The following is a 13,078-nucleotide window of genomic DNA, read 5'->3' on the forward strand; positions in this document are numbered from 1 at the left end:
GAGACTGATGGTGTCACCAAGGGAGGACAGAGGCTGCCATGTGCCTTCCTGGCTCATGAGCCCTGTATCCTTAATGTCTTGGCAAAAGCATGGAAAGATTGGATTTTGCTGTAGCAGATGCCTTAGGAGGCTTGCTTGGCTCCAGTCTCTACTCCGGTGGCTGCCATTTGTGTGTTGTACTGGGCTTACAAGGCACCGCTGGGTACGGGGGAGGTTGCCCTGTTCAGAAACCAGCGGTGTAGAGGTGTGTGTGATGTGCGCTGGTGGAGGCTGGGCCTAGTACACCATAGGAACAACCCTATTTAATTTTCTGATCTGCTTTAATTGTTATACATGGCCAGTCTATAGGACCAAAGATGTTTCATGGGGTTGCTCTGGGAGTGTAGGGAATCAAGGTGCTTGGATTTAGCATCCTTTGTGGTGTTTTCTTTGCTGACTTATTAGTGTTATCTGCAGACTTCATTAGTGCACTTCCCTGTGTATCTCTTGGTCTGTCTCTCTTTCCTCAGACATGTTCCTCAGTCCTGTCGTGTTTTGTGGAGCACTTTTAGGTACTGTGCTCACAAATTATTTAAGCTTGGATGTGCGTGTGCGTCTCAGTGTTCTTTGTCGCTGTATGTGCCTGTGTGGCTGTGCAGTCAGCTGGCTCGGGGGGCGGCTCAGGGTTGAAAGTAGCGGCTTTTTTGCGTGTTGGAGGATCACTTCCACTGATGGTTCACTGTGCAGCTGCCCAGATTCAAGGCAAGGGCTGCTTCAGACCATGAACAAGTGCTGTGGGCACGGGGAGAGGTTTCATTTCGTACCACTGTGGGTTTGTGTTGATTTAAGGTGTGTGAAATTACATGTATGCCTCAAGCGATTTGGATTTCCTGCTGCAAGGAAAGCCTTACTCTTCTTTAAAAGAGAAAAGACAACAAAAAAACCTTTTATGGCAGCAGTGGGGTCAATTCCTTCTGCTTCTTGCCCTGGGTGGTTTTAAGGCCAGCACTGGTGCTTATGGTCAGCGTTTTCATAGACTTTCTAAAGGAAAAAAAAAACCCTAAGTATTTTAATCACAAATATTTGATATTTTGCCAACTTCCATAGTTTGATTATCATCAAATTGGCTTAGTTAGCTTTTAGAATGATTTTTTTCTGTTCTTACAGCCTACATACTGAATTGAGCCTGTATTCAATAAGTTCATTTGTTCTGCTGGCAAAATTATATAAAGTATAACACCATGTACAAACCTGAATCTTGAAACTAGACTGTTGGAGACGTGTTCTCTGCCATAGAGCTAATGGTTATCTTCTTTTACAGGGCAATCACTTTGATCAGTATGAAGAAGGGCACCTGGAGATAGAGCAAGCATCTCTAGACAAGCCTATAGAATCGGTAAGATACATACTTGTCAGCATCATCAACCCACCAAAAATTAGGCCGTCATTGGATGGTACTTGATGTGAATGCAGTCAAATTTGGTAGGAGTGGGTGTCTCTTTGTCAGTACAGGCTTAATTTTTTGTGGTAAATTGCATGCTGAGATTAAGTGGGCCTGGGATTTAATCTTTAAGTAGTTCTCCTAGAACTATAAGTGACTTAGTTCAACATGATATTTCAGAGATTATTCAAAATAATACATTCTTTCATAGGTATTTATTTTGCTAAGCTTTTATACTTTTTGTTGAAGAATCAATTCATATGCAAACCTGATGGAATAGTGTAGTAGAATGTATTTTGATCCTATTTTAGTTTATATTCTTAAAAAACTACTGGTGTGTTAAAAGTTAGAATGACATCTGGCAGTACGGAAACACGGATGCATTACAGTACGAGTACAGCAGTCCTTCCCCGTGAATCTGAAACTGCTTCTGTAAAGCATCGCTTTACTTTGAATTAGCTGTGGAGAGTACAGTCGTTAGATGGGGAAAAATTAAGTTTTGTTTAGTTTTACCTTTTTAAGCTTTTTGGAGCTTTTAAATTTTTCCCTTTGCAAAGCATCTTCTGCTAGTCTTAGGCACAGTAGCTTGTTCAGCCTAAACTGGACCGAAGTTTGGCACTTAGCTTTAGTGAAGTTTCATTTGTGGTTTCAGTACAAGAGCAAGAAAACTTGTAGCGTATAACCAGGGGTCACTTAGTGGTGTTCTGATTAAGACTAGTTTTTGTTAAGGAAGTACTTTTCAAGTATTTCTTTTCCCTATTAATAATTTTAAGTTCTCTGTTAAAGTTTCTTCACATTAGTCTGCACCTAGAAGAAACTTAGTGTTAGCAAAAGATCAATATATATTTTTCATTCATGTGTAGGTTGGTGTTGTGTGTGTTTGTGTGCGTGTTAGATGTTTACAAAAAATTTACACAACTTGGGGTGTTCGACATTTTTCTTCCGCAGCAGTTGGCCCATATTAGCTAAGCAGCCATGATCTGGTTTGTATTGCACGGTCTGCCTTTTTTAATTTCTTCTCTAGGGTTTCCTTTCCCCCTTCTTATTTCTGTTCTTCTGGTCCAGTGAACACTGCATATAGTACCTACTGTCTTAATGTGCTGGCATGATGCTAGATTTAGGCATGGCAGTAATTGATGACGCATGAGATAATGCTGCAGAGATGGGAGTTCGTATTCAATGTTCTCCTGAATACTTCAATCTTACGTTGTGATGTGGGGATTTTAATTAAAATGCCAAGCTTGTTTCCTTATGTAAATATAATGAGGCATACTTGTTGGTAGCTGACTCTGTGCCACGCTGGAAATTAGCATTTCAAAATAATTCAAATACTGCTTCCAGGCTAGGCTGCTTATCTGATTTCTGAACGTTTTCCCAAACTGTGACCACTTCTATTCCTCTGAGTACGTCCCTTTGGTGTTCTGAAGGGAGTGATGCTTACAGCAGTGTGTAAAATGTGAAGGAGTACACTGGACCCAACAACACGGGTGCACAGACTCACCCTGCAGCTTGGATCATCTGCAGATCTAATACTTCGTTGCAGTTTGAGTGATGTTGAACTGTGGCAGAAAAAATGAAATTCAACTTTGGCTTTTCTTTATTCATATCTATATCACTGTCCACATATTGGGACATTATTAATCTTTACAACTTTTTGGTAGGTTTTAGTATGCCCAGTTCTGCCTTGTGGTTAAATTTGAAAACAGTTTGATGGAGAGGACAAGAGAATGGCGTACCTCTTTTTGGAGGGGGAAAGAGTGAAAACCTCCAGTTGTTGTTACTTCAAAATCCAGCTTGCTTCACTCTACTTTTGTCTGTAGTAAGAGAAACAAGCATTTGAGGTGTAAGACCCCAAGCCTGGGACATTAAACTCTTGGAAGGAGTTGCAGAACTGAGTAAATGTATGTTCTGTGTCACCACATCAGCTGTGGTCTGTGTTGGAGCACACCTGAGCTGCCTTTACGTGCTAGTCCCAGAATTTAAAAGCTACAGCTGTTGCACGGAGTGTTGTTTTGGTCTCAGGAACAAGCCTGGTGTCAGAAACTGCAGTCAGAAACAAACCAGTCGCTTTTAAGGTTAATCTTCACATCATCTTCATTAAGTACATTGTTGATTCTTAAAAGAAAATCTGTAGCTGGGAAGCATGAATAATTTTGTCAAGTTTCCTGACACCTGTGACAATGATTTTGCTTCTACACTATTAATGAGCTGTGTGCTTTTTAAATTGGCAAATTGCACACATTAAAAGGAATAGTTTTTTTGTCAGAGTTCAGTGGTGTACCTCTCCTGCAAGGTTTCTCATTAGGAAAGCGCTGCTTATACTGGTTTTTCTGCCCTCTTGTGTGTTATGCTGTTTGCTCACCTAGAAGTAGGTAACATCCTTAAACTGAAATTGAGAGGGAAGGAGTAAGGACAAGTATATAATTTGCAAATACCACACATCTAAATATTTGCAATGTTAACATTCACAAATTGTTTTATAATCCTTAACCAGTTCTCTGGTAGCAATTCAAGTGACCTTTGAAAAAGAGTCTGCTCAGAGTAATGAGTAAGAGCCTATGCTTCATGTTATGGAAATAGTTTGGATGACAAACGTCTCTGTGCGAGGAGGGGTGTTTATAACAAGATCAAAGCACTTCCAGCTAAAAGTTTGAAGTTTGGTTATTCTGCAGACTGAAGAGTGGATTAAGTATATTCTCTTAAGTGTGCTTCTTGCAGCTTCTTAGTGGTATGAAAACGCTTTAAAGACCAAAGGTAGCTTGCATTTGGAAATCCCAGGGGGCAGAGGGTTTCACCTGAAGTACACATTTGACAATCACCACTGAAGTGAGATCCATCTCTGCAGCATTATCTATTGAGAGGTGCTGACTGTACTGCTACAGCATGCAACTCAAAGGTGGCTGGAAAAATAGGTTTGGGAGTCTACAGATCATTACAATGTTGAAACGTGTCCTCAATTAGTGTACTAGTGTTCTTGTTCCTGAGGAAATCCCGCTTTGTACAGCTTGTTTAGGCCAAAGATGTCTGGACTGAAACATGCGACTATAACCAAAGTACATTTCTGGAGAATAGAGCCGACACGAGCTAGTGGATGTATGGAGCCTAAGCAAGAAGCCAGCTATTTTCCATTACTAAATTGAAGAAAATATTTCATATCAATGGACTCTTCATAGCTGCAACTACTGATATTTCCCCTTCACCCCTTCCCCTCCCCCCCACCCGCCCCGTAAGATTTTTTTGTTGTTGTTCTGGTTTGAAAGATGCTGCACTTGGACTGGCTGTTCACGTCAGTGGAACCACTGGTGTCTGGTGTCCTTGAAAAATCAGAGCACTTAACACTTTTAAATTCAAGAAGCTGCATGCATTTTTCAAAAATATTTTAAGTGCACTGAGTTCAGCTACTCAAATGGGAAGTCAAAGTTTTGCAGCTTTAACAGAATCCAGATTTTCTTCACATTAATTCCTTATTTCCACTTACGTACTGAATCTTGTCGCTGCGAATTTATGGTTTTCTTTGTCCCAGCAGTACAGATCAAGTAGGAGATAGCAATGTACCCTTAGAGCTTATACAGGACAGCAGCCCTTTTCCTGTGCAGGCAGTATGCAGGGTGTCAGGGAGTCAAACTAAGCTGTTGCTGTTGCAGGTTGGAGGCGAGACTGTGTATCACCCACTTATTCTGGAGCTTGTTAGTTTGTCCTTGTCATAACTAACAAATGTCCTTCCCCCCCCGCCCTCTCTAATTCTGCTCAGTTACACAAGGAGGTCCTTGAACTACACAAGGTTTCAGGCTTCAGTCGGTAGCTGTTTGATGATCACAGGCTGTTGTAGACGACTGTACGCGCTGAAGCTGGGTTTTGTCGCACCGTATATCTGTACAGATCTGTGGACTCCACTAGTTCCAAAGTGTAATTTGATGAGGCTGCTGATTTGACATTTAGCAGTAGCCATATGTGGACAGCGCTATAAATAATGTGCTTCTTGAAGCTGAATGGTGTAGCATTACTATTTGGCTTTTCTCTCTAGTCTTCATTGTGTCATCTGTAGTGAGCTATAGGTTTTGTTTGGGAATCTTTTCAACCTCTTGTTTGCATGGGTTCACCCAGTAGCATCCGATCCTTGCTTATAGATTCCTCAATACACAGTCAGCACAGCTTACAATCCACTCAAGAGATGTATGGTTCCTGCCGATGCTGAGAGATGAACGATGTGACCATGATACGTGGGGATCTTTTGGAAAACCTGTATTAGGCAAAACTAATGTTTTGGTTTATCTGTAACACAGCTCAACTGACTGCAGATTATACCCCGCACACATCATCATTGAAACCTTTCAGTTCTTGTACACATCTTTTCATTGTATGCATTTTTTCCTATTGGCGAGGACCTTTATCAGAAATTTGTGCTGGGGATATCCCGGCTGGGAATCGCTGATACCCATGGAAAGCAATCAAGGGCATCTTGTCAGGGCACAGGATAGGGAATTGGGGAAGCCAATTTGAGCTGTTGGAGAAGGTCACTTTGGATGAGATTTTTCCACAATAGCTTAGCCAACTCCCATGACAGTTTGGTGAAGTCAAGACCTTTACATTTCCTACATGCTTTTGGGAAAGTTACGCTTCATCTGTGAGGCAAAGTTCCCCATCTGTAAATAGAAATGATCACTACTGAGCAGCTCCAAAGTGGTGACTGGGAGGTGTCAATTGTTCCAGCCTGCCGAGCTGCTCTGTCCGACGCTGAGCATCCCGCAGTCTGGTGCCCAGTGCTGTCTCCGTGACCAAGTGTCACAGAGATGTCACATCGTATTATCAATGCCCAGATGACGCTGCTGTTGTGGGTAGTTTGGATGGTAACTGAGAGCTCACTTGCTCACTCAGACACAAATTGGGAGACTTATTTTGGCTGCCCAAATAATTTTTATTGTGGCTGTAACACAAGGACCCCCAAAACAATAGCATAGGAGAGTGAGGAGCCTCGTGCCAGCTCTCTGAGAAACGGGGATTTCTTCACTGGGCTGTTAGTGTTTTTCGTAGATCACTGTGACTCTTCCTGTAGGAAAATTACTACAAAGTGAGGATAATTTATTCAAAAGGAATGATAATTCTTGACATTGGTGGGAAGTTTGGTGTAAAAAGACATCTTTTCTATGTGAAAGAGTCTACACTTTTATAGAACGTTCACTTAAAAATGCAATTTAAAAAAAGCTACCTGCTCTTGCAAGCTTTGCTGCCCCGTGTCGAATTTTGGTCCTAATCTCCCCAGCTACTCGTGAGGCTTTGTAGGATGGCTCTCATGTGGGAGCCTAGCAAGCCTGGCCTTCCTTAATTTAATTTTTAGGGCAGCATTTTTATGTATAATGTACACCTGTGTAAATGTACTAGTGATTTGAAATGGAGGAAGAAGGTAGAACATGGCTAGAGATGAGCAGACTGATGACTAGGTCCCAGCTCAAATGTTAATATTAAACCCTTAGGGTGGTTCTCTCTATTTGGTGAAACAGAAGATGCTCCATTTCAATTCAGTAATATTGAAAATTAGGAAGTAGTTTCACTGCTTAAGCAAACGAATGGAGGCGATTGGGATGGGGAAAACATCCCCTTCCTTGGAACCGAGACAGGATACTGTTCAGGCATAATTCCAATTTATGTCAAACAACTTGCGACCATCCTCTTGAGTGGTTTTGTAAAAGTGGTGCTAATGTGTATAACCCTTCTAAATTTTTCTTTTTTTCCCTTTAACATTTGTTTATCCCTTCACTGTGTCAGTCACAACACACCGCTCTTGAATCTCCCAGCTGGTCTTGACTTGTTGAATTTATTTTATGCTTTCACTCTTCTTTAATAAATACATTACTTGCAAGCAGTGAATTGAAAACAAAGCAAAAGAAAAACTACCATTAGTGATTGGACAGTTTCTTACTTTGTGTTACATTTAACTGTTCTTTTGACAGCCCAGTTTTTAAAGCCAGGTTCGTATGGAAATGCTTTCACTCCACTTGCACTGCTTTTGGAAATAGCATACTGCTTCATCTGTCTGTTTATTTTAGTGCATTCATAACACAACACAGTCAGCACAATGTCTCATCTCCACTTAGCAAAAGATCGCAAAGTACTCCTTGTCCTTTTTTTCCCTCCCCCCCCCCCCCCAAAAATGCAGCCATTTTTGTCAGCACCAGCTTTTAAAATTGGATGCAATAATCCTTTGTCAGATACGGTTGCAATGCGAACGGTAGAACAATTAGCGCGTTATCCACAAAACCTTTGAACTTTGGGCCCCTTTGGCATGAAGGACTGTGCAGTTGCTGTGGCCGTTAGAGAAACGGTCTGCAGCAGATAGGTTGGCAGGTAAGTTCTCCTACGCTTCCAAACTGATGGTCTTCTCCGTGGTATTTGTGGCTGGAATCTGTATTTGTTCATTTTTCCTTTTTTTGCATATACTGATTTAAGCTTTTATAACCAGACATTTCCTTACTTCTCCGTTTTAAAATTTTTTTTTGTAGTCCTAATTATGTCCTTGGGGAGAGCCGGTAGTGTGGGAAAGACGTACACTGTTGCCCTGAAAAATAACAGCGAGATGAAATGTCTTGCTTTACTGGTATATCAGAAAAAAAAAATAATTAAACTTACACTTGATAGAATCTTTTTGAGGAAAAACATATCCATGCAGCCAATATCTTTGGGAAGATTGTGTCTTTCAAGCTGATTCACGAAAGTTCTGCAAACCGTGTGGTCATTTTCTTCAATGTGGAGTGAGTGAAAAACAGTGCTACTCTGATTTCTGTTGATGACGTGGTTATTTAATTAAAGAAATCTGCAGCATATATATTTCTTTTTTTAAGAGTCCACATACCACTCAATGTTATGGATTCACGGCCTGTTATAATTCAGGATATTTGTGATATCTTGAGTTGTGGTTTGCCTTATGACAATAATCAATAAATACATATCTAATTTTTACTTTTATTTTTCTATAATTAGAAGGCGAACATGTTCCTAACCAAGAGTCCTTCTTTGAGGAGTTGACAGTTGGACACTGCTAGTAAACTGGTAAACTGATCGTTAAGGGACAAGCTGTCAGCTTTAGATGGTTACAAGGGTGCCCTGAGCACTCTTGTTCTTTGTCTGGGAGAAGAAATGTTGCACAAAACCATAACGAACGCCACGCAGAACCTGCTCAGCCCTATTTTCAAAAGCTGACACATAATCGCTGCGTCAGTACTTTTCCACTTATTCTGAAATAATAGCATTTTTTTTTAGGAAGATGAGACATTATGCTTATTGTTTCCCCTACATGCACTAATGGTTCCTTGCTGTTAACTTATTGCTAGGCCTGTTTCATTCTAACATCTTAGTATTTTTGTTAGTTTACATGTGAAATGCATCACCCAGTCTGTGCTTGAGCTCATTTTATTTAATTGATTTTTTTTTTTGTTTTACTAACCTCACTGTTTTTTCAGTTTAATATTGGCTGCATGCTAGTTTATATATATATATATACATATATAAAAAAAAAACCAATCAAGTCTAGCCTGGATTTTGCTATGATTGTGTTTTGGTTTCTAGTGGTGGGGCAGTCTTGCACTTACAACTTACTCAGTATTATAAAAGCCTGACACACGAACAAAATGACTAAACACATTGTAGATTTTCTTTACAAAAAAATCTTTAAGTGGTGCTGTCTAGGTGATGGATATGATTGTATAAATAGCTTGATTTTATGCTTTTTACTGTCAATTTTTATTGGTACACTTTATTTTCTCCCACATTGCTTTTTTATTTATTTTATTTTTTTTATTTTAATCGTGATGCACAAAAGTTGCCCAGCACACCATCAGAAAGTGACCGTCCCCAGTACCCCATCCCCCTGGAAAAATTCTAGCCAGCAATTTTTGACATTTGTCTTTCCCTTTATTGGGCATATATTGCCTTTTCAGTAGCATTTTTTTGCATGCATATATATGTAGAAAATCTCTTGCTCATCACATGTTTAAATGTCAGCGGGAAGGGAAGAATATATTATTGGAATATTTTTGGTTTGTTTTCTCTGTTCTGTCTGTCAGGATAATATTGGACACCGCTTACTCCAGAAACATGGGTGGAAGCTGGGCCAGGGATTGGGAAAGTCACTGCAGGGTAAGTCCAGTAGCTTGTGTCTGAAACGTTCAATACCAGCTTCAGTCTTTAACAAAATTATTTCTGCTTTTTGTTCCTAGATTAGATTTTCTTTCCATTATTAATATATCCAAACAAATGCACTGTTGAGTTTCATATTTAACAATTTGCAAGTGGAAGCTGCTGCCTCACTTATCGGTACAGGTTAGACATGATGTGTGTGTGTTGTGTACGTGGAAGAATCACTGTGTTTGGCCTTTTTGGAGGGAGGTGAATTAACTGCCTTACTTACTAACAGGTAGTTGTGCAGCTTCTAAAACTAAAAATATTCTGCTGGCTGGATGCTTTGATATTAAAAGAATTAAAAGTACAAGCTAGTTAGTGATCTGTGTGCATGTTTCACAGTGGTGTCAGAAGCCATTAGAAGGCGAGTAAAAGGGCCCACTGAAGACTGAAAGTGGTGGCAGAGGTTCTCATGGATGGGAGAGGCTCACTCCTAGTTTCTCCAGAGGGCTTTCACGGGTTTGACTTATTTCTGTTCCCCAGCAGTCTGTTTGTCAGGGATTTGGCAAATCTCCTTGAGATGCTGTAGTGCTAGTTGAACCAGCGCACCTAGTCCTCGTGCTGTCTTGAGCCTAAATTCTTCCCACCACGCTCAATCCCGTGATTTAAATTGAGCCAATGCTGCCCAGTTCACGTGGGTGGCTTCAGCCATTCCCCTGGCCGGTAGTTCCTGTTCAGCAGAGGCCCCAGCCAGGGTGAAAGCACACCACCATGTTATGTTGAGAACTGCTTCCTATCAGTTACTCCTTACGAGCTGCCCGTGCACACGGTGTCTGCCCGCGATACGGGCAGTGAGGTGCTCGGTATTTACAGCAGGCACGAGACTCTGCCTGGGCAGTTTCTGTAGAAACCTCTTGAAGTGTTTGAAACTCAAGCGTGCCCTGAGTTCCTCCGAGTAACTTACTCGTGTTCCCACACCCTTAGTCTGAAGACCTGGGAGCTTGTAATTGGACTTCCATGGCCCTACAGTGAGCCCATTAGAGAGAAAACTATTTCTGTGCTGTGGAGGACTGTCAAGAGGTAACGAGTTCTCTGAACTCTGGGAATGCACATTAATCTCTTGGACTAAGGCACTCTAACCCCCGAGGCAGGACTGCATTGGTGGTTAATGCTTCTTGCTTCCTCTAACATGGTTTCATCTGAAATCCTCTGGTTAATGCATGGCACTCTTACAGTCCTCTTATGTCCCGTGCTGGTGCCAAAGCTCAGGATATGGTTGTAGTTGTCACCTCTTGGGCTTCTGCTTTGGCATGGCATTCACTGGATCTGTAATTTGGTCTCTTTTGGGTGCCCTGTATTGCTCTGCGCGTCACCGATGTGGAAACATGGAGACTTGAAAGAAGCTAAAGCCCTCTTCCAGTCAGATTCAAAAGCGCAGCCCGAGGGGCCCTGTGCGTGTGGTGTTGCAGGCACTGACACCACAGAGTAAACAGCAGATGTCTGTACAGTCTTGAGTTTGGGCAGGAGGGTGGTGTCACTGTGTCCTGAGGACGAGAGGACTAGGGCTGCCCACGGGGTTGATCGGGCATTTGCATTTGGAAACTTGTACAGATTTAGATTTTCCCACTCTGCATTTGGAAGCGTTGACTCTGCACCATAGCTGTTAGTCACGTATTATTGAAGCTCTGGTGATTTGAACTGTCTGGAAGCTACAGACAAACCGTGGGTATGGGCTGTGAGGGTTTTCCTGCATCTCCTGCATTTTAATAGAAATGCAGGAGTAAAAATAGCCTGTCTAGTTTAACCCAGGTAGGTGCTGAAACCTTCCTAATGTAGGCTTTGGAGAGCGTGCAGGAATCGTATAGTGCCTTTCATCTCCCGGAAGGAAAGCAGTGCCCTCTCCATCTGACAGACAGACAGACTGACAGACAGCCTCTCCGGCCGAGGTGCCAGGGAGGCAGAGGATGTGGAGGAGTGCTGCTGCTCTGGTTCTGCTCAACGAAGACATCAGGGGTGCTCCCTCTTAGTTACAGGCAGCTGGGGCCTGTGCCTGCTGCCTGTGGCACTGACAATGATCATGTTGGGAGTGTTTAATTCATTATCCAGTGACCTTTTTACATGAATCTTAGATCGTCCCAAAATCCAAATATAAACTGCCTGGAAGGAAACATTTGCATCCAATTTTAATCTTATTCTAGGAGTTTGAAGAGTGAGGTCACTTGATGTGCACTGACAATGGAAGAACAAAACAAAAAAATTCTTCCCCTCAGAAAAGGCCAGGAGAGATTTCTTAAGAGATGGAAGAATAGCAAATGCAGAGCATCTCTGTTTTTAACTCTACTTGCTTCCTGCTGTGCTAGAGCCTAAAATCTGAAACAGCCTACTGTGAAGAGGTACAGCAGAAGCAGAACCACCTTGAGTAGCCTGTAGCTGTGGAGAGGGTATCTGACCTCCTGCAGAAGGCCTTTGCAACAAACCCTCAAAACCCTAAATTTTTGTTTACGCGTATGGAATTGATATTGCATTCATCTTATTTCCATGCAGTTGACTTTAATTTAAAGCGAAGTTGATAAGTTCAGCGTGCTTTTTTTGTTATGTAGCTTTTTATTCTAGATGTTTATCTGACCTGGGGCTCCCTCTTTAGTTTCAGTGAATCTCGAAGTTATGCTACCTTATACTTGCCAGTCATAAATACTTATTTCTTCTAGTAAGGCCATTTTGTTGTTGTTCAACAAGGACTTGACTGTCGTGATGGCTTCCTTTGCATTAGTGACCCGCTGTGGATGTAATCCAGCAGTGAGAGTGCTGAACTATTTCTCTGGATGGTATCTGGAATAGCCTAAAATTCTCACTTGCCGATTGCCAGTCATAAAAATCTGCTGTTGTAGTACAAAGGTACCCAGCAGGTTGGCTCATTCTCTGCAAAATTTCAGAAGCAGAGTAGTTCTGTACCTGCTGGGGCTGCCGCCTTGTGCTGCAACTCTTGTTAACCATTGTAGCTGATGGAAATGCTGAGCCACTTGGATAAGAAAGCAAGTAAACCATGTCCTGATGGACATAGCTGTCAGAAGAGCGGCTGTATTTTAGCTGTAATGCATCTGCATGGTTTGTTTTATCTTAGGTGCATATTGAGTGGAGTATCAGCCAGGGATAGTGCTGTTGTCTCTGACCATGCGAGGGCTGGGATACTGGTTCAGAGAAGCTCATGATGAATTCAGCAGAGTCATTCCTCTGCTCGTCTCTTCTCCTGATGTTTTTCACGTTTTTTTTTTCCACAAACAACTTGTGTTAGATTTGGAAATGATGTTTCAACTTGCTAACAGCCAGTGAATATGAAGAGGCAGGAAGGGGGTTGCCAGTTGACAGGGAACCTTTTAAATCTGGAAAGTGTGGCTTTTCTATAGAGATTGCACGATGGTTGTGCTCTAACGAATGGGAAAACGGTGGGTGTAGACCATTTTCTCTTTGGAGGGGAATACGTGTCATTGATAATCTAGAATTCTGTGGTCTACTGAGAAAATGGAACTAGAAAAAGATGTGGTTAAA

The 13,078-nt window shown here is 41.7% G+C and overlaps 1 protein-coding gene across 6 annotated transcripts in view; it reads left to right on the forward strand.

The window, feature by feature from the left end:
- GPATCH8 (G-patch domain containing 8) overlaps positions 1-13,078 on the forward strand; it is a 56,923-nt gene that overhangs the window by 14,516 nt on the left and 29,329 nt on the right. For 2 of the 6 annotated variants that reach the window (XM_075117125.1, XM_075117123.1), the window contains exons 1-3: positions 1,295-1,375; positions 7,369-7,386; positions 9,478-9,550. Coding sequence is in view for 1 of the 6 variants with exons in the window: in XM_075117121.1 (XP_074973222.1) it covers positions 1,301-1,375; positions 9,478-9,550 (148 nt within the window). In the remaining 5 variants the exon portion in view is untranslated. Of the gene's footprint in view, positions 1-1,294; positions 1,376-7,368; positions 7,387-8,395; positions 8,465-9,477; positions 9,551-13,078 lie in introns of those variants that run through there. The other 4 variants (XM_075117121.1, XM_075117122.1, XM_075117124.1 and 1 more) reach the window with 3 other exon arrangements.

Source organism: Phalacrocorax aristotelis, chromosome 23, assembly GCF_949628215.1.
Source record: "Phalacrocorax aristotelis chromosome 23, bGulAri2.1, whole genome shotgun sequence".
Taxonomy (NCBI): Eukaryota; Metazoa; Chordata; class Aves; order Suliformes; family Phalacrocoracidae; genus Phalacrocorax; species Phalacrocorax aristotelis.